General features: G+C 47.2%; 1 protein-coding gene across 1 annotated transcript in view; it reads right to left on the bottom strand.

Annotated features, from left to right (window-relative positions):
* Positions 1–613: 613 nt before the first annotated feature.
* CRLF2 (cytokine receptor like factor 2) overlaps positions 614–22,765 on the bottom strand; it is a 35,590-nt gene continuing 13,438 nt past the window's right edge. The window contains exons 2-9 of the mRNA XM_029079650.2: positions 20,083–20,159; positions 12,922–13,027; positions 10,928–11,088; positions 8,290–8,423; positions 7,359–7,521; positions 6,138–6,249; positions 3,264–3,348; positions 614–1,600 (exon numbers count right to left, since the gene is read on the bottom strand). Of these exons, the coding sequence (XP_028935483.1) occupies positions 1,343–1,600; positions 3,264–3,348; positions 6,138–6,249; positions 7,359–7,521; positions 8,290–8,423; positions 10,928–11,088; positions 12,922–13,027; positions 20,083–20,159 (1,096 nt within the window). The 3' untranslated portion in view covers positions 614–1,342. The remainder of the gene's footprint in view (positions 1,601–3,263; positions 3,349–6,137; positions 6,250–7,358; positions 7,522–8,289; positions 8,424–10,927; positions 11,089–12,921; positions 13,028–20,082; positions 20,160–22,765) is intronic.

Here is a 22,765-nt window from a genome sequence, read left to right as displayed (position 1 = left end):
ATGTGATGTTTCCTTCCTGAAACTTTATTTTAAACAGTTCCAGAAATTACCACAAACTGAAGTAATGGAAACAAGGAAAAATAGACAGGCTATAAAGCGCACGGTGTACAAATCAATCCGTTGGCTTATTGTTCTGATTCAGAGATGGCTGTTTTATTATGATTACTGTCAGTGGTATTGCGGCCGCTGCTATTAATAATATCTGGTAAACATTTTCTGTATGACAAGCACTGAGGTAGTTACAAGAAAATCATAACCAACACAGTCTCTGTCCCACATGGGGCTCGCAGTCTAAAGGGGGAAGGAGAAGAGGAATCGAATTCCCATTTTACAGAGGAGAGAACTGAGGTCCCAGAGAAGAGAGGTGACTTGTCCAATGTCACCCAGCCAGTGGTCAACCTGAGACAAGAATCCGGGCCTCCTGACTCTTAGTTCTGGGGAAGCAGCGTGGCTCAGTGGAAAGAGCCTGGGCTTCGGAGTCAGAGGTCATGGGTTCGACTCCCGGATCTGCCACTTGTCAGCTGTGTGACTGTGGGCAAGTCACTTAACTTCTCTGTGCCGCAGTTACCTCATCTGTAAAATGGGGATTAACTGTGAGCCTCACATGGGACAACCTGATTACCCTGTATCTACCCCAGCGCTTAGAACAGTGCTCTGCACATAGTAAGCGCCTAACAAATACCATCCCCTATACCGCACATGATGATCAATAGGGTTCCCCCAGGGAGGAATCCTGGCCATATATGAAGAGATAAAGTTCATCGAGGAGGAGTCATTCATTCACTCATTCATTCGATTGTATTTATTGAGCACCTCTTGTGTGCAGAGCACTGTATTAAGCATTTGGGACAATACAGTACAATAAATGGACTCATCTCCTGCCCACAATGAGGACACGACAGGAGGTGAAGATCTCAGGGGAGGAATGCGGACCACACACGATGATTGGCAGAGTTCCCTGTGGAGGGATCTTGGCCAAATATGCCAAGAGATAGGTTCATGAGGGAGGAATCCTGGCTTTGCGGAACGTTCGATAAAGTACAGCGGGGAAGAATGCTGGGGTTTTTGTACCAGGCCCTGCTGAGGGACTGAGAAACAGTCTGATGGACTCGAGCAGGAATTTCAACCCGAGGTGACAGAGAGGGGGACCTCTGTCTCTGGACGAGGGAATGGGCCTCGTGGCTTTCGGAAATCTCCCTGCTAGCACGTCTGGAATATCTCAGATCTCCCCGACTCCATCTTTGCTAATTCCTCACCCGGTTTAGCCACGGCTGGACCTCTTTCCATCTCCTCTGATCTGGGCCTCAGGCTGATCCAAATCGGCCTGATGTGGGCCGGAGGGTCAGAGCACGACATACATGTTTTCATTGATAACGAACTTGGGATTTCCAAAAGTAACAGTATCGGTGGCTGGAGGCGAGAGGTGGGAGTCTTTAGCCGGTTCGCTGCTGGGCGGCAGCTCCTGAAATCTGGAAGCGTCACGAACCATGTTCTCCTTCCGGCGGGGCCGTACAGTGAGTTCCTCTTCGATGACACACGGCTCCTCCACGCATTCAGCGTCGATGGGATTCATCAGATCCTCGGTTTCTTTGATCCACTCCTGTCCAAACGAATCAATCAACCAGTCTATCCATGGTATTTATTGAGTGCTTACTACTAATAATAATAATAATGTTGGTATTTGTTAAGCGCTTACTATGTGCCGAGCAGTGTTCTAAGCGCTGGGGTAGACACAGGGGAATCAGGTTGTCCCACGTGGGGCTCACAGTCTTAATCCCCATTTTACAGATGAGGGAACTGAGGCACAGAGAAGTTAAGTGACTTGCCCACAGTCACACAGCCGACAAGTGGCAGAGCTGGGATTCGAACTCATGAACCCTGACTCCAAAGCCCGTGCTCTTTCCACTGAGCCACGCTGCTTCTCTTTTACTACTACTATTACTAATAATAATCGTTGTGGCTTTTAGGCGCTTACCTTGCTTCAGTTTCCTCATCTGTAAAATGGGGATTAAGATTGTGAGATCCATGTGGAACATAGACTGTGTCCAATATGATTGGCTCGTCTCTACCCCAGGGCTTAATATAGTGCCTGGCTCCTAGTAAGCGCTTAAGAAATACCACAATTATTATTATAATTATTATTATTACGTGCCAGGCACTGTGACAGGAAAAGTCACTTAACTTCTTTGTGCCAGCATGGCCTACTGGAAAGAGCACAGGCCTAGGAGTCAGAAGAAGTGGGTTCTAATCTCGGTCCTGCCGCATGACCTCGGGCAAGTCACTTAAATCTCTGGGCCTCAGTTTCCTCAGCAGTAAAATGTGGATTGAGACTGTGAGCCCTATGGGGGACAGGGACCGTGTCCAACCAGATTTAACTTGTAACTTCCCCAGTGCTAGTACAGTGTCTGGCACATAGTAAGTACTTAACGGTCACCTCAGTTGTCATTATTATCGTCATCATTATTATTATCCGATACCATTAAAAAATGGCTTCCTGGAGGAGATGTGATTTTAAGAGGGCTTCAAAGATGGAGAGACTGGAAGCTCTTGTTCTTAGGGAACTGGCCTACCAACTCTGTTAAATTTTACTCTCCCAGCCGCTTAGTTCAGTGCTCTGCTCCCAGAGAGCGCTCAATAGAGACTACCGATTACGTGACTGATGGGTCGGATGTGAAGGGGGAAGAAATTCCAGGCAGGAGGGTGGTCTTGAGCAAGAGGAAGATGAGGAGAGAGATGAGATTGAGGCACAGTAAGTAGGAGAGTATTCAGAGGGTGAAGTGAGTTGGATGGATTTTTAAAGGGAAAAGAATGAGGGTAGGGAGGTGAGGAGAGCTAATCCGGCACCTGAAAGTCCAACAGAGAGAGTTCTGTTGAATGTGGAGATGGCAGGGCAACCCCTGGAGGGTTTTTTAAATTTGGTTTGTTTGGATTTTGTACCAGATACTGTTCTAAGCCACTAGGGTAGATGCCAAGATAATCAGGTTGGACACAGTCCCTGTCCACAAGGGGCTCACAGTCTTTCTCCCCATTCTACGGATGAGATAACTGAGGCACAGAGAACTGGAGAGACTTGCCCGAGGTGGCACGTCAGACAAGAAGCAGAGCTGGATTAGAACCCAGGACCTTCTGACTCCAGGCCTGGGCTTTATCCACTAAGCCATGCTTATTGTCCCGGTTGAGGTCAGGGTGGAAGAGCTCATTGAATCTTGATTACTGAGGTATTTGTTATCTAATCCATTATCTAAAGTTATCTAATCCATTACCTGAAAGTTGCCTCTGTGATCATCAAACAGGCCGGGGAATATATACTTTGGATCCGGAATGATAGGAACGATTAGTTCCTTTACTCTGCAATAGAGGGAGAAAAATTAAACCCACAGTGAAATTTTCCAGGAGGCTATTCAGCTCCCATATCCCTGAGCAAATTGTATAGAATTAGCAGGAAGCAAAAATGCAAAGCTTTGTCTGCACTGGTTTCCTCGCCTTTAAAAATGTTTTCGGGTTTTTTTTTAATGGTATTTGGTAAGTGCTTACTCTATGTCAAGAACTGTACTAAACGCTGGGGTAGTTACCCATTAATCTGGTTGGACACAGTCTCTGACCCACATAGGGCTCACAGTCTAAGTAGGAACAAGTATTGAATTCCCATTTTGCAGAGGAGGAAATTGAGACCCAGAGAAGTAAAGCGACTTGCCCGAGATCACCCGGCAGGCAAGTGGCGAAACCGGGATTAGAACCCAAATCCTCTTTGCTTTTGGCTCAGTGGAAAGAACCCGGGCTTGGGAGTCAGAGGTTGTGGGTTCGAATCCCCATCTGCCACTTGTCAGCTGTGTGACTGTGGGCAAGTCACTTAACTTCTCTGTGCCTCAGTTACCTCATCTGGAAAATGGGGATTAACTGTGAGCCTCACGTGGGACAGCCTGATTACCCTGTATCTACCCCAGCGCTTAGAACAGTGCTCTGCACATAGTAAGCACTTAACAAATACCAACATTATTATTATTATTATTATTTATCTGCAAGCAGAAAATCTAATCCTGACTGGGCCGCTTGTCTGGGCAAGTCACTTAACTTCTCTGGGCCTCAATAAGTAACATGGCCTACTGGGTAGAGCTCGGGCCTGGAAGTCAGAAGGACCTGGGTTCTAGTCCTGGCTCCACCACTTGTCTGCTCTGGGACCTTGGGCAAGACACTTCACTTCTCTGGGTCTCGGTTGCCTCATCTGTAAAATGGGGATTAAGACTGGGAGTCCCATGTGGGATATGAACTGTGTCCAATCTGATTACCTTGTGTCTACCCTGGCACTTAGAGCAGTGCCTGGCACATAGTTAGTGCTTAACAAACACCATAAAAGAGTCATATCATTTCTCTGTGCCTCAGTTACCTCATCTGTAAAATAGAGATGAAGACTGTGAGCTCCACGTGGGGCATGGACTGTGCCCAACCGGATTATGTTGTCTCTTCCCCGGCACTTAGTTCAGTGCCTGGCACAGAATAAGCACTTAACAGATAACGTAAAAAAAGAACTGTGATTAGAACCCAGAACTTCTGACTCCCAGGCCCCTGACCTTTCCCTCTAGGCCTTTCAGGTTGGTAGACTGGGGATTCCCTGTTAGGTGAGAGAAAAGTATTTTCCCATTTCAAGACATTTGGTCTGGAGTTTCCTTCAGGGGGCACCGAGTTTGATCATCAAAGAGAACATCCGGCCTCTCTAAATGGCACGACTGCCACTGGCTTTTCTGGCCTTATCAGATGACTTTGTTTCCTCCCTCACCAAGGGGCACTGCAGACCTTGGGTTTGATCTTGTCAGATAGCGAACGTGGCGAAGAACATGAGAGAGCAGAGGGGTAGGTAGAGTAGAGAAGCCGCGTGGCCTAGTGGAAAGAGCCCGTGCCCGGGCGTCAGAGGACGTGGCTTCTAAATCCGGTCTCCGCCACGTGCCTGTTGTGTAACCTCGGGCGAGTCACCTTGCTTCTCTGGGCCTCAGTTTCCTCAGCTGGAGAATGAGGATTCAGTATGTGTTCTTCCTCCCGCTGAGACTGAGAGCCCCACCGTGGGACCAGGGACTGTGTCCGACCTGATTCGTCAGTCCCTCAGTGGTAGTTACTGAGCGCTGACCGTGTGCAGAGCGCTGTTCGAAGCACTAAGGAAAGTACAGTACAAAATAATTGATAGACACGTTCCCTGCCCACCACAAGCTTACAGACGCCTATCTACCCCAGTTTTAATCCCGGCTCTGCCATTTGTCTGTTGTTTGACCTTGGGTAAGTCACTTCTCTTCCTCTGTGCCTCAGTTATCTCATCTGTAAATTGGAGATTGAGACTGTGAGCCCCACGTGGGACGGGGACTCTGTCCAACATGATTTGCTTGTATCCACCCCGGCGCTTAGCACAGTGTCAAGCACATAGTAAACACTCCACAAATAGCATAAAAAGGGCTACAAAGGGGAAGTGCTGGAGGGAGGAGATTACAGTCTAGAGGAGGTCAAGGACTTCTGTTAAGTGCTTGCACTAGGGCAGATAGAAGCAACTCGGGTTGGACACAGTCCCTGTCCCACGTGGGGTTCACGGTCTCAATCCCCATTTGACAGATGAGGTCACTGAGGCCCAGAAAAGTGTAGTGATTTGATTGGTCACACAGCAGACCTGTGGCGGAGTTGGGATTAGAACCCATGACCTTCTGTATCCCAGGCCCCGGTTCTGTCCACTAAACCATGCTGCTCAGCTCAGGTGATGGTTTTGTGTGTGTGTCTGTTTGTGATATGCTGATAAGGGAGTTACATGACGTTCCTTGTGGACAGGGAACGTAAGATTAATATTTATAGCCATTTTGGGTTAATAATAATAATCATGGGATTTGTTAAGCGCTTCCTAGGAGCATAGCACTATGTGTAAAGAATAGTTCAGACAGGGAGAGGCCCCCATGCTAAAGGGAAGGGAGAACAGGTGTTCAATCCCTATTTTACTGAGGAGGAAACTGAGGCACAGAGTAATTAAGTGACTTGTCCACAGTCACGCAGCGAGTGAGTGGCGGAACTGGGATTAGAACTCAGGTCCTCCAACCCTTTCCACCAGGCCACACGACTCTTAGGTTTCCCTGGTCCAATTCTCTTGGAGTGAGAGAGAAAACGCTTGCCTGGGTGACTTCCACAAAGCCAGAAGCAGGAGGAGGAAGGTTACCACAAGCGTGACCAGCCCGGACATCAAATAGAGGATCTTTCTTGCCGGAGGACTGACTGAGCAGGAATCTACAAGGAAACAGGACAATAATAGCAATAATAACGGGATTTGTCAGTCGATTGGATTTCTTGAGCGCTTACCGTGTAGAGAGCGCTGTACTAAACGCTTGGGAGATACAGTACAATAAACCGACATATCTCCTGTCCACAGTGAGCTTGCGGTAAAACAAGTTAGCCGACTTATTCCCTGCCCATGGTGAACTTACATTCTAGAGGGGGATTTGTTAGGTGCTTACTATATGCCAAGATAATTGAGGTGGATACACTCCCTGTTCCACATGGGGCTCACAGTCTAAGAGGGAGGGAGAACAGGTATTTAATCCCCCTTTTACAGATGAGGAAACTGAGGCTCTGAGAAATGACTTGTCCAGTGTCATACAAATAATAATCATTATGGTATTTGTTAAGCTCTTGCTATGTTCCAGGCACTGTACTAAGTGCTTGGGAGAGGATAATAAAGCAATCAACAGACACATTTGCTGCCCACAGCAAGCTTACCGTCTGAAAACGAGCTTACCAGTCTGGGCGGGGAGATGGACATATATAAATAAAAGAGCAAATAAAGGGTTAGAGATATACAAATAAATATATGAATATATAAATAAATGACAGATCTGGACATGAGTACTGTGGGGCTGAGGGAGGGCTGAGTAAAGGGAGTAAGTCAGGGCAACGCAGAAGGGAGAGAGAGAGGAGGAAAGGAGGGCTTAATCAGGGAATACCTCCGAGGAGATGGGCCTTCGATAAGGTTTTGAAGCGGGGGAGAGTTATTTCCACTAGGCCACACTGTTCCTCTCGCCTGTGGAAGGATGTCAAAAGTGTGTCTGGAGGGGCGGCTTATAATAATAATAATGATAACTGTGGTACATGTTGAAGCGCTTACTGGGCGCCGAGCACTATACTAAGCACTGGGGTGATACAAGTAAATCAGGTTGGACACAGTCCCTTACCCATGTGGGGCTCACAGTCTCATTCCCCATTTTACAGATGAGGGAACTGAGGCCCAGAGAAGTGAAATGACTTGCTCAAGGTCACACAGCAGATGCCCCTTCTCCACACCTCCCCTCCCCCTGACACCAGCCTGCCAATCAACTCACACAAGCACCTACTGTCTTTACCTACTGACTTTCCGTTCCGCCACAGGCTCTCAGGGGTCCAGTCGCTAGGATAGGTGTCCGGTCCATAGCCGAACTCCTGGGCTCTCACTCTGGCTCGGAAGGTGTAGCATTTTTCCAGATCCAGTCCTTGCGCTTCAATATCACAGTCTTCCTCCTCTTGGGACTGGAAAAAGATTCTGTGGTTAACACTGCTTTCTGAAATCATCTTAAAAAAAAACCCTATTTGTATTGGTATTTGCTAGGAGATTACTATGTTTTAGCACTGTTCGAAATGCTGGGGTAGATAATAATAATAATAATTGTGGTACTGGTCGGGGAAGCAGCGTGGCTCAGTGGAAAGAGCCTGGGCTTCGGAGTCAGAGGTCATGGGTTCGATTCCCGGCTCTGCCACTTGTCAGCTGTGTGAGTGTGGGCAAGTCACTTAACTTCTCTGTGCCTCAGTTCCCTCATCTGTAAAATGGGATTAACTGTGAGCCTCACGTGAGACAACCTGATTACCCTGTATCTTCCCCAGCACTTAGAACAGTGCTCTGCACATAGGAAGCGCTTAACAAATACCAACATGATGATTAAGCTCTTACTATGTGCCAGGCACTGTTCTGAGCTCTGGGTAATCAGGGAACTGAGGCACAAAGAGAGAGTGGTATTTGTGAAGTGCTTATTATGTGCCAGGCACTGCACTGCGGAAGATTCGAGCTATTCAGGTTGGACGCAGTCCCTGTCCCACATGGGGCTCACAATCTTAATCTCCATTTTATAGATGAGGGAACTGAGGCCCAGAGAAGTGAAGCCTCTGGCCCCAAATCCCACAGCAGAAAAGTGGCAGAGCGAGGATTAGAACCCGGGTCCTCTGGCTCCCAGGCCTTTGCTCAATTACAATTATTGCTACTGTTTGGGCGGTAGACGGACCCCGGTGATGTAGATTCCTCACCTGCCATCCGTCATCGAATACGCTTCGGTATTGAATCTCATACGAGAGGTCGCCGAGGTTCAGGTTGGGGCATTTTATTCGAACGGTACTTTCCTTCCACGTGAAAGTCAGGTTCTTGGGAGAGTCGGGCTTTACTGAGGAGACAACGCACAACCACCTAAGAGTCCCTGGGAACACCCGGTCAGCCCGTGCTGCCTTCCGTCCGGCCCTCTGTCCTTCCGATTGGACCTGGGTTCTAATCCCGCCTCCGTCACTTCAGTCAATCAATGTCGCATTTATTGAGAGCTTACCCTGTGCAGAGTGCTGTTCTAAGTGCCTGAAAGAGTACAACACAACAATAAAGCAGACACATTCCCTGCCCACAACTTCAGTCGATTCATTCAATCGTATTTTTTGAGCGCTTACTGTGTACAGAGTCCTGTACTAAACGCTTTCAAGGTAAAAAACTACAATCGACAGACACAGTCCCTGCCCAAAATGAGCTTACAGTCTTAGCTCACAGGCTAGAGGACGAGTTTACAATGTAGTGGTCGAGCTTACCCTTGTCTGCAGAGTGACCTTGGGCGAGTCACTTCTTTGCACCTCAGTTCCCTCACCTGTACCTATTTGTTTTTTTCTGGTATTTCTTAAGTGCTTCCCAGGTGCTTAGCACTGTTCTAAGCACTGGGGTAGTTAGGAGTTTATCAGATTGGACATAGTCCCTGTCCTACGTGGGGCTCACAGTCTGAATACCTGTTCTCCCTCCTACTTGTGAGGCCAATGTAGGACCTAATTATCTTGTATCTGTCCCAGCGCTTACTACAGTGCTAGATATCATTATTATTATTATCATTTACTCACCTCAGGGCATGCCCCCGAATCTCCCAGCCTCAGATTCTAGGCTGGAGAAGAGGGATGTTTTTCTCTACGATACCTTGCTCTTTGGATCAGATTTGAACGCACATCTCTCTGCTCCTCAAATACTTCCAAGGGTTACTCAATCATCACCACCATAAGCAGCGTGGCCTAGTGGATAGACAGTGTGGCCCAGTGGAAAGAGCTGGGTTCAAATCGCGGGTCTTCCGCCTGCCTGTGTGACCTTGGGCAAGTCACTTCACTTCTCTTTGGCCCAGTTCTCTCATCTGTAAAGTGGGAGTTAAGACTGTGAGCCCCTTATGGGAAAGGGACTGTATCCAACCTGATCAGCTTGTATCTACCCCAGCACTTAGAACAGTGCTTGACATATAGTAAAAGTTTAACAAATCCCATCATCATCAAGGAGAAACTCCTCACCATCAGCTTCAAGACACTCAATCAGCTCTCCCTCCAACCCCCTGCCAATCCTCGCTTCTCATTCAGTTATTCATTCAATCGTATTTATTGAGCATTTACTGTGTGCAAAACACTTTACTAAGCGCTTGGGAGAGGATCATAGAACAATAAGCAGACACATTCCCTGCTCTCCCAAAACACTCGATCAACAGAGAATCGGCATGGCCCAGTGCATAGAACCCCGGCCTGGGAGACAGGAGGTTCTAATCCCAACTCCGCCACTTGTCTGCTATGTGACCTTAGACCAGTCACTTCACCTCTCGGTGCCTCATTTCCCTCCTCTGTAAAATGGGGATCGAGAGGTGTGAGCCCCATGTCGGACAGGGTCTGTGTCCAACCTGTTTTGATGGATCTAATCCAGCGCTTAATAGAGAGTCTGGCACGTAGTAAGTACTTAGCGAATACCATAATTTTTTTAAAGAAAGGTACTTGTTGAGCACTTGGGAAAGATGTTATAGCTCAGGATGAGGAATAAATGGACACAACACAACCTTACCCTGCACACCAGCTACTGGAAGTTCAAGTAAAGGTCAGAAATAGTTCCCTTGCCGACAGCTTCATACACCCACTCTCTGAGAGGCAGCTTCCAAACCTTCTCAATTTCACGCCGTTTCTCTCCCGTGTCGAGGAGAGAACCCTTCTCTCTCCGTTGTCTAGATTTTTTTCTCTTTTCCGGTATCGAAGTTGTCCCCCCTCTTACCGTAGGCTAATCTCTCCAGTCAGTCTCAGAATTAAAGGTGGTTTTCTGATGTGCAGGGAGAGGGGTTTCAATTACCACTCCTGATTTACATATTCAGTATCATCAAGACAGTCTGGCCCTTGAGTCTAGTTTTTCAGGATTGTTTTTTCAGAGGACGGAAAATATGTCGTCTGTCTCTAGCGATAAACTCCGAATGCCGTTGTCTTTCTCACCTCCTGAATTCAATCAATCCCATTCATCGAGCGCTCCTTGTTGGCAGGGCGCTGTACTAAGACCATGGGAGAGTACCTTGTAAAGTCGCTTTGTTTCTCTGTGCCTCGGTTACCTCACCTGGAAAATGGGGATCAAGACCGTGACCCCCACGTGGGATAGGGAATACTCTGTTCAACCCAACTACCTTGTATTTATCCCGGCACTTAGTACAGTGCCTGGCACATAGTAAGCGCGTAACGAATACCACAGTTATTATTATTCTCTGTTCCTCGGTTACCTCATCTGTAAAATGGGGATTAAGAGCACTGTATCCAACCTGATTTCTTTATATCTACCCTTAGAACGGTGCCTGGCACTTAGTAAGCGCTTAAATACCATAAAAAACCATCTTGTCCCTCCTGTGTCGTTACATACTGTATGAGCTGGTCATCAGAGTTTGCTCATAAAGTAACTCGTCTCCACTGTGGATGGAATATTCTAGGGTTTCGTCCTCGGCTTGAAAGAGACATCCGACCTTATAGCCAAGCTCAAACAAATAGTCGGGGCATAAATGCCATGTGCTTCCTCCATCCAACCTGTGGAGAAACAAGAGAGGTTAGTGGAGGAATCATGTCAATAATAATAGTTGTGGTGTTTTTTAAGCATGTACTTTGTGCCAGACGCCATATTAAGCACTGGGGTAGGTACAAAGTGATTGGGTTGGACATAGTCCCAGTCCCACGGAGGGCACACAGTCTTAATCCCCATTTTCCAGATGAGGGAACTGAGACACAAAGAAGTTAAGTGACTCTGCAAGGTCACATTCCCTGCCCACAACGAGCTTGTAGTCTAGAGGGGAAGACAGACGTTGAGAGAAATCAATTAATGACAGATATGGACATTAGTATATGTGAACAGTGAGCTGTGGAGTCGTGATTCAAACCTGTCTTCCCCAGACCCATCGATAGCTCAAATGACTGCGATTCGGTGCCTGGCACACAGCCCTCAACATTTAGCGCAGGGACTGTGATCAACCCGATTAGCTTGTACTTATCCCAGTGCTTAGTACAGTGCCTGGCACGCAGCACTTTACAGTCACCACGACTGCGTCCCACCCGATTTGCTTGTCTCTACCCCGGCGCTCGGTACAGTGCCTGGCACATAGTAAGCGCTTAACAAATACCGCAATTGCTAACACAGAAATCGGTGAAGAAGTAGGCAAGCAATGTGAGGGCGTCGAAGGTGACTCATGGATCAGTAGGTCAGGAGATTGGGGAAGCCTGATTGGGGTGTGGAGTGAGATAAGCACTTTTTCAAGAAGCAGATTTAGAAACAGCAGGGCCTTTTCCACTCTTAAAATAGCTCACCCTCAGAACTGTGTGTTTCCAGACAAGACAGATGTAAATTGTCTCAGGCTCAGTTTCCTCATCTGTAAAATGGGGATTAAATACCTGTTTCCCCCTCCTATGTTGAGATTCCTAATAGTAATAATTATAGTACTTGTTAAGCACCTACTATGTGCCAAGATGTTTAAGCGCCGGGGTAGATACGAGCTAATCCGGTCGGACACAATCCCTGTCCCCCATGTGGCTCACATTCTTAACCCCCGTTTTACAGCAGAGGGAACTGAGGCCCAGAGAAATGAAGCGACTTGACCAATGTCACATGGCAGAAGTGTGGGGGAGCTGGGATGAGGACCCAGGTCATTCTGACTCCCAGTCCCGGGCTCTAGCCACAAGCTAAGTGGCCAGAAGCGTCGAGGGCCCTTTGCCAGTCTTGAGGCTGAATGTGAAAAAGGGCAAGAGAGAATAACGATAATCATCACAGTGATAGTGATAATAGTGATACCTGTTAAGCTCTTACCTGTGCCAAGCACTGTTCTAAGCACTAGGGTAGATTCAAGATCATCAAGGTAGACACAATCCCTGTCCCACACGGGGCTCACAGTCTTAAAAGATGGGAAGAAAGTGGATGAAAAGGGAGAAGCATCCAGGAAAGTCTGAGGTCACTCTCCCTATCTAGACTTCAGCCTCCTTATGGGCAGGGAATGTGTCTCTCACCTCAGTTGTATTGTACGCTCCCAGTTTTTAGTACAGTGCTCTGCACCCCTAAAGTGCTCAGTAAACACCACTGTTGGTTGCATTGATTGTGAGCCCCATGTGCAACAGGAACTGTGTCGGACATGATGATTTAATCTCTACCTCAGTGCTTGGCACATAGTAAGTGCTTAAATACCATTATGATTATTTTAATACTAATAGTAAAAATTGAAGCAGAAGTAATACTAGCAGTAATAGTAATTTCCAAAGTGAAAATCAAGCATGTGTTTTGGGGGAATTTCAGATAGTTTGGGGTTGGAGGCGAGGTTTCAGGCCACCCCTCAAACAGCTGTGAGAATGAGCGATCAGCTTCCATAATCCAGTACTTACGTGTATTGGAAGGTTAAGTTCTCTCTAGCCGAGTTATCTGTCACGGTCCAATTAATCCGGGTCTTTTCGAAGTTGAAATTGATGATCTGGGTGATGATGATTTTCCCTAAATAGAAGAACAGACCAAAAAAACGAAGTGAAAGGTGTCCAGTCTTGGTTTGGCATTTTCAAAATGGAGAAAGCGGAATGCTTGGGGTTTTAGTCTGGTAGCTCCTCTTTTCAGTGAAGCAGAGGAGAATTAGAGATTCTCTTATTTAGATCCTGAGGTCCACGAAAGACAGGACCCATGTCAAATTACCCCCTGGATATTTTCTCCCAGGGCATAGTACAGTGCTGTGCATGCAGTAAGCACTTAATAAATACTGTTGTATAATAGAGGTAGGATCTTAGTTACATTTCCATGTGGAACCCGTGGCCTAAAACACAACGACCCTCCCGGCTCACTTTTGGATTTTGTAATTCCACGAACCACTCAAATTATAGCAAAGAACAAAATCAGTCGATGGTATTTAATGGGTCTGGGGACAAAAAGACCGGTGTGAAGTGTGACTCCACAGCTCAGGCCTGGGAGTCAGAGGGCCTGGGTTCTAAACCCGGCTCTGCCACTTGTCTGCTCTGTGAACTTGGGCAAGTCTTTGCATTTCTCTGGGCCTCACTTACCTCAGCTGCAAAATGGGGATTAAGACTGTGAGCTGCATGTGGGACAGGAATGGTGTCCAACCTGATTAGCTTGTCTCTACCCCAGTAATAATAAATAATAATGATGGTATTTGTTAAGCGCTTACTATGTGCCAAGCACTGTTCTAAGCACTGGGGTAGATACAAGGTAAGCAGGTTGCCCCATGTGGGGCTCACAGTCTTCATCCCCATTTTACAGATGAGGTAACTGGGACACAGAGAAGCCAAGTAACTTGCCCAAAGTCACACAGCTGACAAGTGGAGGAGCTAGGAGTAGAACCGACGACCTCTGACTCTCAAGCCTAAGCTCTTTCCACTAAGCCACGCTACTTCTCAGTGCTTAATACAGTGCCGGGATATTAAATGCTTAACAAATGCCATTAAAAATATTATTATTTAACCTGTCATCTTTTTTAGGGAAATAATCTGGTAATTCTCTTGTATTGTACACTCCCAAGCGCTTAGTACAGAGCTCTGTATATAGTAAGCACTCGATAAATAGCGACTGATATTATTATTGTAATTATTATCATCCCCATCACTGTCATCACCACCATCAAAAATGCCACAATTTTACCCACAAACAATGTGGAAGGAGCTATTCAGATTACCCTTGGGTTACCCACTAAATTTTCTCACAGTTTTGGAAGCACTTAGCTTGGCTTTAACCATTCCGTCCTCTTCCAAATGTTTCAGTCATTCATTCGGTAATATTTACTGAGCGCTTTCTGTGTGCAGAGCACTGTACTAAGACTTGGGAGAGTACATTACAACAATAAACGGACACGTTTCCTGCCCACAACAAGCTTACAGTCTGGAAGAGGAGACAGACATGAATAGAAATAAGTAAATGACAGCTATGGACATTAGTGCTCCTGGGCTGAGAAGAGGAATGAATAAAGGGAACAAGAAAGGGAGAGGCAGAAGGGAGTGTGAGAAGAGGAAAGGAGGGCTTAGAGAAGGCCGCTTGGAGGAGTTGTGCCTACAATAAGACTTTAAACGGGGGGGAGAGTGATCGTCTGTCATAATAGAAGAGGGAAGGCATTCCAGGTGAGAGGCAGGATGTGGGCGAGAGGTCGGCAGCGAGATCGACGAGACGGAGGGACATTGAGAAGGTTGGCATCAGAAGAGCAAAGTGTGTGGGCTGGGTTGGAGCAGCGAGGTGAGGTAGGGGGCAAGAGGATTGAGGATTTTAAAGCCAATGATGAGGAATTTTTGTTAGATGCGGAGGTGGATGGGCAACCACTGGAGGTTCTTGAGGCATGATATGGCCTCAGCGTTTTTGCAGAAAAACCATCCAGGCAGCAGCATCAAGTATGGACTGGAGTGGGGAGAGCCAGGAGGCTGCGAAGTCAGCAAGGAAGCTGATATAGTAATCGAGACGGATTCAATAATGGAGACGGATTCAGTAATCAAATGGCCATTCTGAAGAAGTACTTCTCGCTAGCTGCTGACCAGTATCGCTTAGTGGATAGAACCCAGGCCTGGGCGTCAGAAAGACCTGGGTTCTAATCCCGGCTCCGCCGCTTGCCTGCTGTGTGCTCTTGGGCGATCACTTCACTTCCCTGGGCTTCAGTCACCTCATCTGTAAAATGGGGGTGAAGACCGTGAACCCCATGGGGGACAGAGTCTGTGTCCAGCCTGATTTGCCTGTCTCTACTCCAGTGCTTAGTACAGTGCCGAGCGCATAGTGAGGGCTTAATAAATACCATTTTTAAAAAAAGGCAAAGTGGGTTTATCTGTCACAGAATTAATGAGGCTCAGGGAGTTCCAGGATAGGGGGAGGATGTGGGAAAGGGGTCGGCGGCGAGATGGAAGAGATCGGGACACAGCGATTAAGTTGGAGCTCAAGGAGCAGAGTGTGAGGCTGGGGCCGTTTTAGGAGAGAGGCAAGGTGAGGTAGGAGGGGGCGAGTAGACTGAGCGCTTTAAAGCCGATGATGATGAGTTTCTCTTTGATGTGGAGGAGGAAGGGCAATCCCTGGAGTTTCTCGAGGAGAGGGGAGACATGGACTCAACTCTTTTTCTTAGAAAAATGATCCAGGCAGCAGACCGACGTTTGAACTGGAGTGGGGAATTGAAACACGGTAGGAGGTTAGGGTTCAAAACGGAGAGGCGTGTACAAAGAAAACCCACACCACACTTCCCTTCAGGGTGGAATTTCGTAATGTTTACTGTAATGGAACATCCTCTTCAGCAAAGATAGGAGTGCAATTCTTAGGAACAGATTTACTTTAGCCAAAAAAAAGAAAACAAAAAAAAACCCCAAACCTCGCCCAATATTTTATTTCTCTAGTTGTGATTAAATTGATAAGGAACCACACATTTTGCTGCCAATTCGGCTTTTTTCAGTCACCAAGATTATTCATAACCCCTCTGCTATGCATTTGTCAGTATGAATTCACCAGTGTGGAGAAATGAGCGTGATTCAGATGGACTCAAAATTTGACTCCCTCTTCACCAAATCCTGATGGAATTAATAATAATTCACATAACTCTGAGTTTTCTCCCTTACCTCCTCCAAACCGAGCAGTAGCAGCAGCCTAGTGGATAGAGCATGGGCCTGGGAGTCAAAAGGACCTGGGTTCTGATTCCGGTTCTTCCACTCAATCAATCGATCGTGTTGATTGAGTGCTTGCTGTTTGTAGAGCTCCGAACTAAGCACTTGGGAGAGTACGACATGACACAGGCACATTCCCTGCCCACAGCAAGTTTTCAGCCACGCATCTGCTGTGACCTTGGGCACGTCACTTAACTTCCCTGAGCCTCAGTTACTTCATCTGTACAGTGGGGATGAAAACTATGAGCCCCATGTGGGACAAGGACTGTGTCCAATCTGACCACCTTGTATCCACCCAGGGCTTAGTACAGTGCCTGGCACACAGTAAGCATTTAGCAATTAAAATTAAAAAAAAAAAATAACCGAGGAGACTCAGTTTCCAATCCTGGCTTCATCACACATGCCTGCTGTGCGATCTTGGGCAAGTCACTTAATTTCTCAGTGCCTCAATTTCCTCATCTGTAAAATGGAGATAAAATGCCTTCTCTTTGTAAGCTCTGGTGAGGTAGGGATAGAATCCTGATTTGGGATCTGATTATCCCTTTCTAAACTGTAAACTCCTTTTTGCCAGGGATCATGTCTACCAATTCTATTTTATTTTACTCCCCCGAGCGCTTAATACAGTACTCTGCACACACTAAGCATTCAGTAAATACCACTGATTGATTGACTGATTGTGAATTCCTTGTGGACAGGGAACACGTCTACCAACTCTGTTGCATTGTACTCTCCCAACCGCTTAATACGGTGCTGTTCACACAATAAGCATTCAATAAATGCGGGCTTGGAAGTCAGAAGGACCTGAGTTCGAATCCCAGGCCCGCCCCACGTCTGCTTTGTGAACTTGGGCAAGTCACTTCACTTCTCTGGCACTCAGTGACCTCATCTGTAAAATGGGGACTAAGAGTGTGAGCCCCATGTGGGACAGGGACTGCGTCCGACCCGAATGACTTGGAACTACCCCAGCATTTAGAACGGTGCTTGGCACGTAGCGTTATTATCGTAAATATGATTGATTCATTGATTTGATGGTCTCGTATCTACCCCAGGACTTAGCCAAGTCCTTAGCACAAATCTAGGGCTGAACCAATACTTTTGTTACCAGCGAGTGGAACTGCTAAGTGAAAGAGATTTATTTAGAGAGCTGAGATTGAAGTCCAATGAGGAGGTGGGGAAGCCGAATTTAGATTCAGGTACAGATAGAGAGAAAGTGCTATGCTTTATGGTTCAGTGATGACTTCACCAATCAGTCAATCAAAGGTATTTATTGAGCGCTTACTCTGTGCAGAGCACCGTACTAAGCGCTTGGGAGAGTACCATCCAACAGAATTAGCACTTTCACTGCCCATAATGACCACTTGCCCTGCCCGTAAAGAGTTTACGACTGTGAGATGTTGGTTGGTGTGTGGGGCGGCCGGTGGAAGCATTGTGTCCTAGTGGAAAGAGCGTAGACCGGGAAGGGAGAGGACCTGGGTTCTAATCCCGGCTCTGCCACATACCTGCTGTGTGACCTTGGACAAGTCGTTTAATTTCTCAGTGCCATATTTGAAAAACCGAGATTCAGTACCTGTCCTCTTTCCCACTTAGCAAGCCCAGTGTGGGACCTAATTATCTCGTATCTATCCCAGCCTGAGTACAGTGCTTGGCACATAGTAAACACTTAATAAATACACTCTTTTTACGATTAGCTCTAGGCTGTAAGCTTGTCTCTAGACTGTGAGCTCCTTGTGGGTAGGAAATGTGCCTGTTTATTGTTAGATGGACTCTCCCAAGCACTTAGTAAAGTGCTTTCCACACAGTAAGCGCTCAGTAAATACAACTGAACGAGTGAATGAATGTTTTTACAACCCATTCTGTGACTGACAGACAGGCGTGGTGTATTAATAATAATGTTGGTATTTGTTAAGCGCTTGCTATGTGCATAGCACTGTTCTAAGCACTGGGGTAGATACAGGGTAATCGGCTTGTCCCACGTGAGGCTCACAGTTAATCCCCATTTTACAGATGAGGTCAGTGAGGCACAGAGAACTTAAGTGACTTGTCACAGAGCTGGCAAGTGGCAGAGGCGGGATTCGAACCCATGACCTCTGACTCCTAAGCCCGGGCTCTTTTCACTGAGCCACGTTAATAATAATAATGTTGGTATTTGTTAAGCGCTTACTATGCGCAGAGCACTGTTCTAAGCGCTGGGGTAGACACAGGGGAATCAGGTTGTCCCACGTGGGGCTCACAGTCTTCATCCCCATTTTACAGATGAGGGAACTGAGGCACAGAGAAGTTAAGTAACTTGCCCAAAGTCACACAGCTGACAAGTGGCCGAGCCGGGATTCGAACCCATGAACTCTGACTCCAAAGCCCGTGCTCTTTCCACTGAGCCACGCTGCTTCGCTAGTTAGCCACTGGTGCCTGCCGCCGATTTCCTTTGAGCTTCTTAGCACCACATCCTTCCCGCTTTCACCTTCTTAGCACCACATCCTTCCCGACGCTTCCCACCCCAAACAAGCACCCCGATTTTCTTTAATAATGTTGGTATTTGTTAAGCGCTTACTATGTGCCGAGCACTGTTCTAATCACTGGGGTAGATACAGGGGAATCAGGTTGTCCCACGTGAGGCTCACGGTTAATCCCCATTTTACAGATGAGGTAACTGAGGCACAGAGAAGTTAAGTGACTTGCCCACAGTCACACAGCTGACAACTGGCAGAGCCGGAATTCGAACTCATGACCTCTGACTCCCAAGCCCGTGCTCTTTTCACTGAGCCATGCTGCTTCTTTGCTTCCTGTCATCTTCAGTCTTCCAAATATCCTTCCCTGGGTGTCATTGTTGGCGGAGGTACGTCTTTATGGAGAGACACTAGTGGAAGGCGTAGCAGCTTGATTCTGTCATCATTCAATCAGTGGTATTTATTGAGCGCTTACTTGGGCGGAGCACTGTACTAAGCGCTTGGGAGAGAACCATACAACAGAGTCGGGAGACAGGATCCCTGCCCTTAAAGAGATTAAGGCACGTCAAGCTTTCCAAATGATAATTATACTAATATGTTGAGCGCTTACTATGCGCCAATCACTATACTAAGCGCTGAGATAGTTACAAGATTATCAGGTGGGACACAGTCCATGTCCCACCGGTGGCTCACAGACTAAATAGGAGGTATTTAATCCCCATTTTACAGATGAGGAAAGTGAGGCTCGGAGAAGTTGAGTCACATGTTCTTGTCTGTCCGTCTCCCCCGATTAGACCGTAAGCCCGTCAAACGGCAGGGACCATCTCTATCTGTTGCCGACTTGTTCATTCCAAGCGCTTAGTACAGCGCTCTGCACATAGTAAGCGCTCAATAAATACTATTGAATTGAATGAATGAATGAATGAACAAGCGGCGGAGCTGGGATGAGAATCAAGATCCTCCGACTCCCAGACACGTGTTCTTTCCACTCGGCTATGCTGCTTCTCAGGAATACCAATCAATCCGTCGATCAGCGGTATTTATTGAGCGCTTATGGGGTGCAGAGCACTATACTAAGCGCTTGGAATAGCAGTAGTAGTATTCAAAATGGGATCTCTGAGTTCACTAACGTTGTATCTTGTATGTACCCCAGTGCTTAGTTCAGCGCCCGGCCCATAGTAATCACTTAACAAGTTCCAAAATAAAAACTGAATTTCAGTGCCTCAGTTCCCTCGTCTGTAAAATGGGGATAAAGTACATGTTCTCCCACCCTGATAGACTGTGAACCCCATGTGAGACAGGGACAGTGTCACATCCTGCTTACATTTTACCTACTATAGAGGTTAGCACATAGTAAGCGCCTAACAAATACCACAGTTAATATCATTGTTATTTCGAGAACAAGGTCTGGAAATTTCTTTCCCAGCTCAAGAGCCGAGAAAATCAGGCGTCAGCCCTGATCCCCAGGATTTCAACTTACTTGAATCGGCTCCTCCTGAAATCACCAAGTCTCTGAGCAGTAGGAGTGTGAATAGAGTCAGGATAAGCCTCTTCATTCTGGAACCAGAGGGGTGTGAATGAACATGAGTGTAAACCTTAATGACTAATACTCACCAGATTATAAAGAGGCCAGAAAGGAAACCAAGGAAATGACATCAAGAAATTAAAAGTAATTTTCATTTAAAAAAAAAGGAAATCTCTGCATATTTTAGAGCCAGGAACATATTTGCATATGAAAGCTGAAAGTGTCTGAAAAACCAAACCAGTAGTGGCAAGATCTGGATTCTAGAACTTGAGCACTTAGTCAGAATTTGCTAAAAAGCAGAAGAGCCTCGAGAAAAGAATCCTGGGCCGAAAGTCAAGAGGTACCTTGAAGTCTAGTGGAGAGACCTCGGGCCTGGGAAGTCCGAGGTCCTGGGTTCGAATGTCGTCCCTGCCGCTTGCCTGCTGTGTGTCCTTGGACGAGTCTCTTAACTTCTCTGTGCCTCACTTTTCTCCTCTGTAATATGGCAATTCCAAGCTTTTCTCCCTTCTAGTAGACCGTGAGCCGCTTGTGGGAGAGAGACTGCGTCTAACTTGCTTCTCTTGTATCTTGACCCATCTTTTTTATGGTATTTGTGCAGTGCTTACTATGTGTCAAGCACTATTCTCAGTGTGGGTTAGGAACAAGTTAATCAGTTTGGACACATTCCTTTTTTATGGTATTTGTTAAGCGCTCACTATGTGTCAAACACTGTTCTAAACATGGGGTAGGTGCAAGTTAATTAGGGTGGACACAGCTCCTGCCCCGCATGAGCCTCATTATTCATTCATTCATTCAATAGTATTTATTGAGCGCTTACTATGTGCAGAGCACTGTACTAAGCGCTTGGGATGAACAAGTCGGCAACAGAGACAGTCCCTGCCGTTTGACGGGCTTACAGTCTAATCGGGGGAGACGGACAGACAAGAACAATGGCAATAAACAGAGTCGAGGGGAAGAACATCTCGTAAAAACAATGGCAACTAAATAGAATCAAGGCGATGTACAATTCATTAACAAAATAAATAGGGTAACGAAAATATATACAGTTGAGCGGACGAGTACAGTGCTGTGGGGATGGGAAGGGAGAGGTGGAGGAGCAGAGGGAAAAGGGAAATTCATAATCTAAATAGGAGCGAGAACAGGGGACCTGAGGCCCAGAGAAGTGAAGCAACTTGCCCGAGGTCACACAGCTGACAAGTGGCAGCAGCGTGGCTCAGTGGAAAGAGCACGGGCTTTGGAGTCAGGGCTCATGAGTTCGAATCCCAGCTCTGCCACTTGTCGGCTGTGTGACTGTGGGCAAGTCACTTAACTTCTCTGTGCCTCAATTCCCTCATCTGTAAAATGCGGATTAAGACTGTGAGCCCCATATGGGACAACCTGATTCCCCTATGTCTGCCCCAGCGCTTAGAACAGTGCTCGGCACATAGTAAGCGCTTAACAAATACCAACATTAGAGCCGAGATTAGAGCCCAAGTCCTCTGAATCCCAGCCCTGGGTTGTTTCCACTGAGCCATGCTGCCGCTTGGAAATCTTGAAATCAGAAGAACTCTATCTGAATAGACATCATAATCAATAATTCAGTCAATCAGTGGTATTTATTGAGTGAGTACTGTGTGCAGAGCATTGTACTAAGAGCTGGGGAAAGTACAGTACCACAGAGCTGGTAGACAACGTTCCCTAACCACAGAGAGCTGGCAAATAAGAACCTACATTTGGAATGTAGGTTTAGAATGGATGACACCTACCTCGGTGTCATCTTTGACTAGTCTCTCTCGTTCACCCCACACATCCGATCCGTTACCGAGGTCTCACCTTTACAATATCGCCAAGATCCGCCCTTTCCTCTCCCCCCAGACGGCTACCTTACTGCTACGGGCTCTCGTTATATCCCGGCTAGACTACTGTGTCGGCCTTCTCGCTGATCTCCCTTCCTCCTCTCTCGCCCCGCTCCGGTCTATTCTTCACTCCGCTGCCCGGCTCGTCTTCCTGCAAAAACGTTCTGGGCATGTCACTCCCCTTCTTAAACACCTCCAATGGTTGCCTATCGACCTCCGCTCAAAACAAAAACTCCTCACTGTAGGCTTCAAGGCTCTCCATCACCTCGCCCCTTCATACCTCTTCTCCCTTCTCTCTTTCCACCGCCCACCCCGCACGCTCCGCTCCTCTGCCGCCCACCTCCTCACCGTCCCCCGTTCTCACCTATCCCGCCGTCGACCCCCGGGCCACCACGTCCTCCCGCGGTCCCGGAATGCCCTCCCTCCTCACCTCCTTCAATCTAATTCTCTTCCCCTCTTCAAATCCCTACTTAAAGCTCCCCTCCTCCAAGAGGCCTTCCCAGACTGAGCTCCCCCCTTTTTCCCTCCGCTCCCTCTACCCCCCCTTCACCTCTCCGCAGCTAAACCCTCTTCTCCCCCCTTTCCCTCTGCTCCTCCCCCTCTCCCGTCCCACCCCCTCAGCACCGTACTCGTCTGCTCGACTGTATATATCTTCATCACCCTATTTATTTTGTTTATTTTGTTTAATGAGATGTACATCACCCTGATTCTATTTATTTGCCATTGTTTTATGAGATGTTCTTCCCCCTGACTCTATTTATTGCCACTGTTCTTGTCTGCCCGTCTCCCCCGATTAGACTGTA

Source organism: Ornithorhynchus anatinus, chromosome 15 (assembly GCF_004115215.2).
Source record: "Ornithorhynchus anatinus isolate Pmale09 chromosome 15, mOrnAna1.pri.v4, whole genome shotgun sequence".
NCBI classification, from domain to species: Eukaryota; Metazoa; Chordata; class Mammalia; order Monotremata; family Ornithorhynchidae; genus Ornithorhynchus; species Ornithorhynchus anatinus.
Note: the sequence above shows the minus strand (reverse complement) of the source record. Positions and strands in the feature narration are given on the sequence as shown.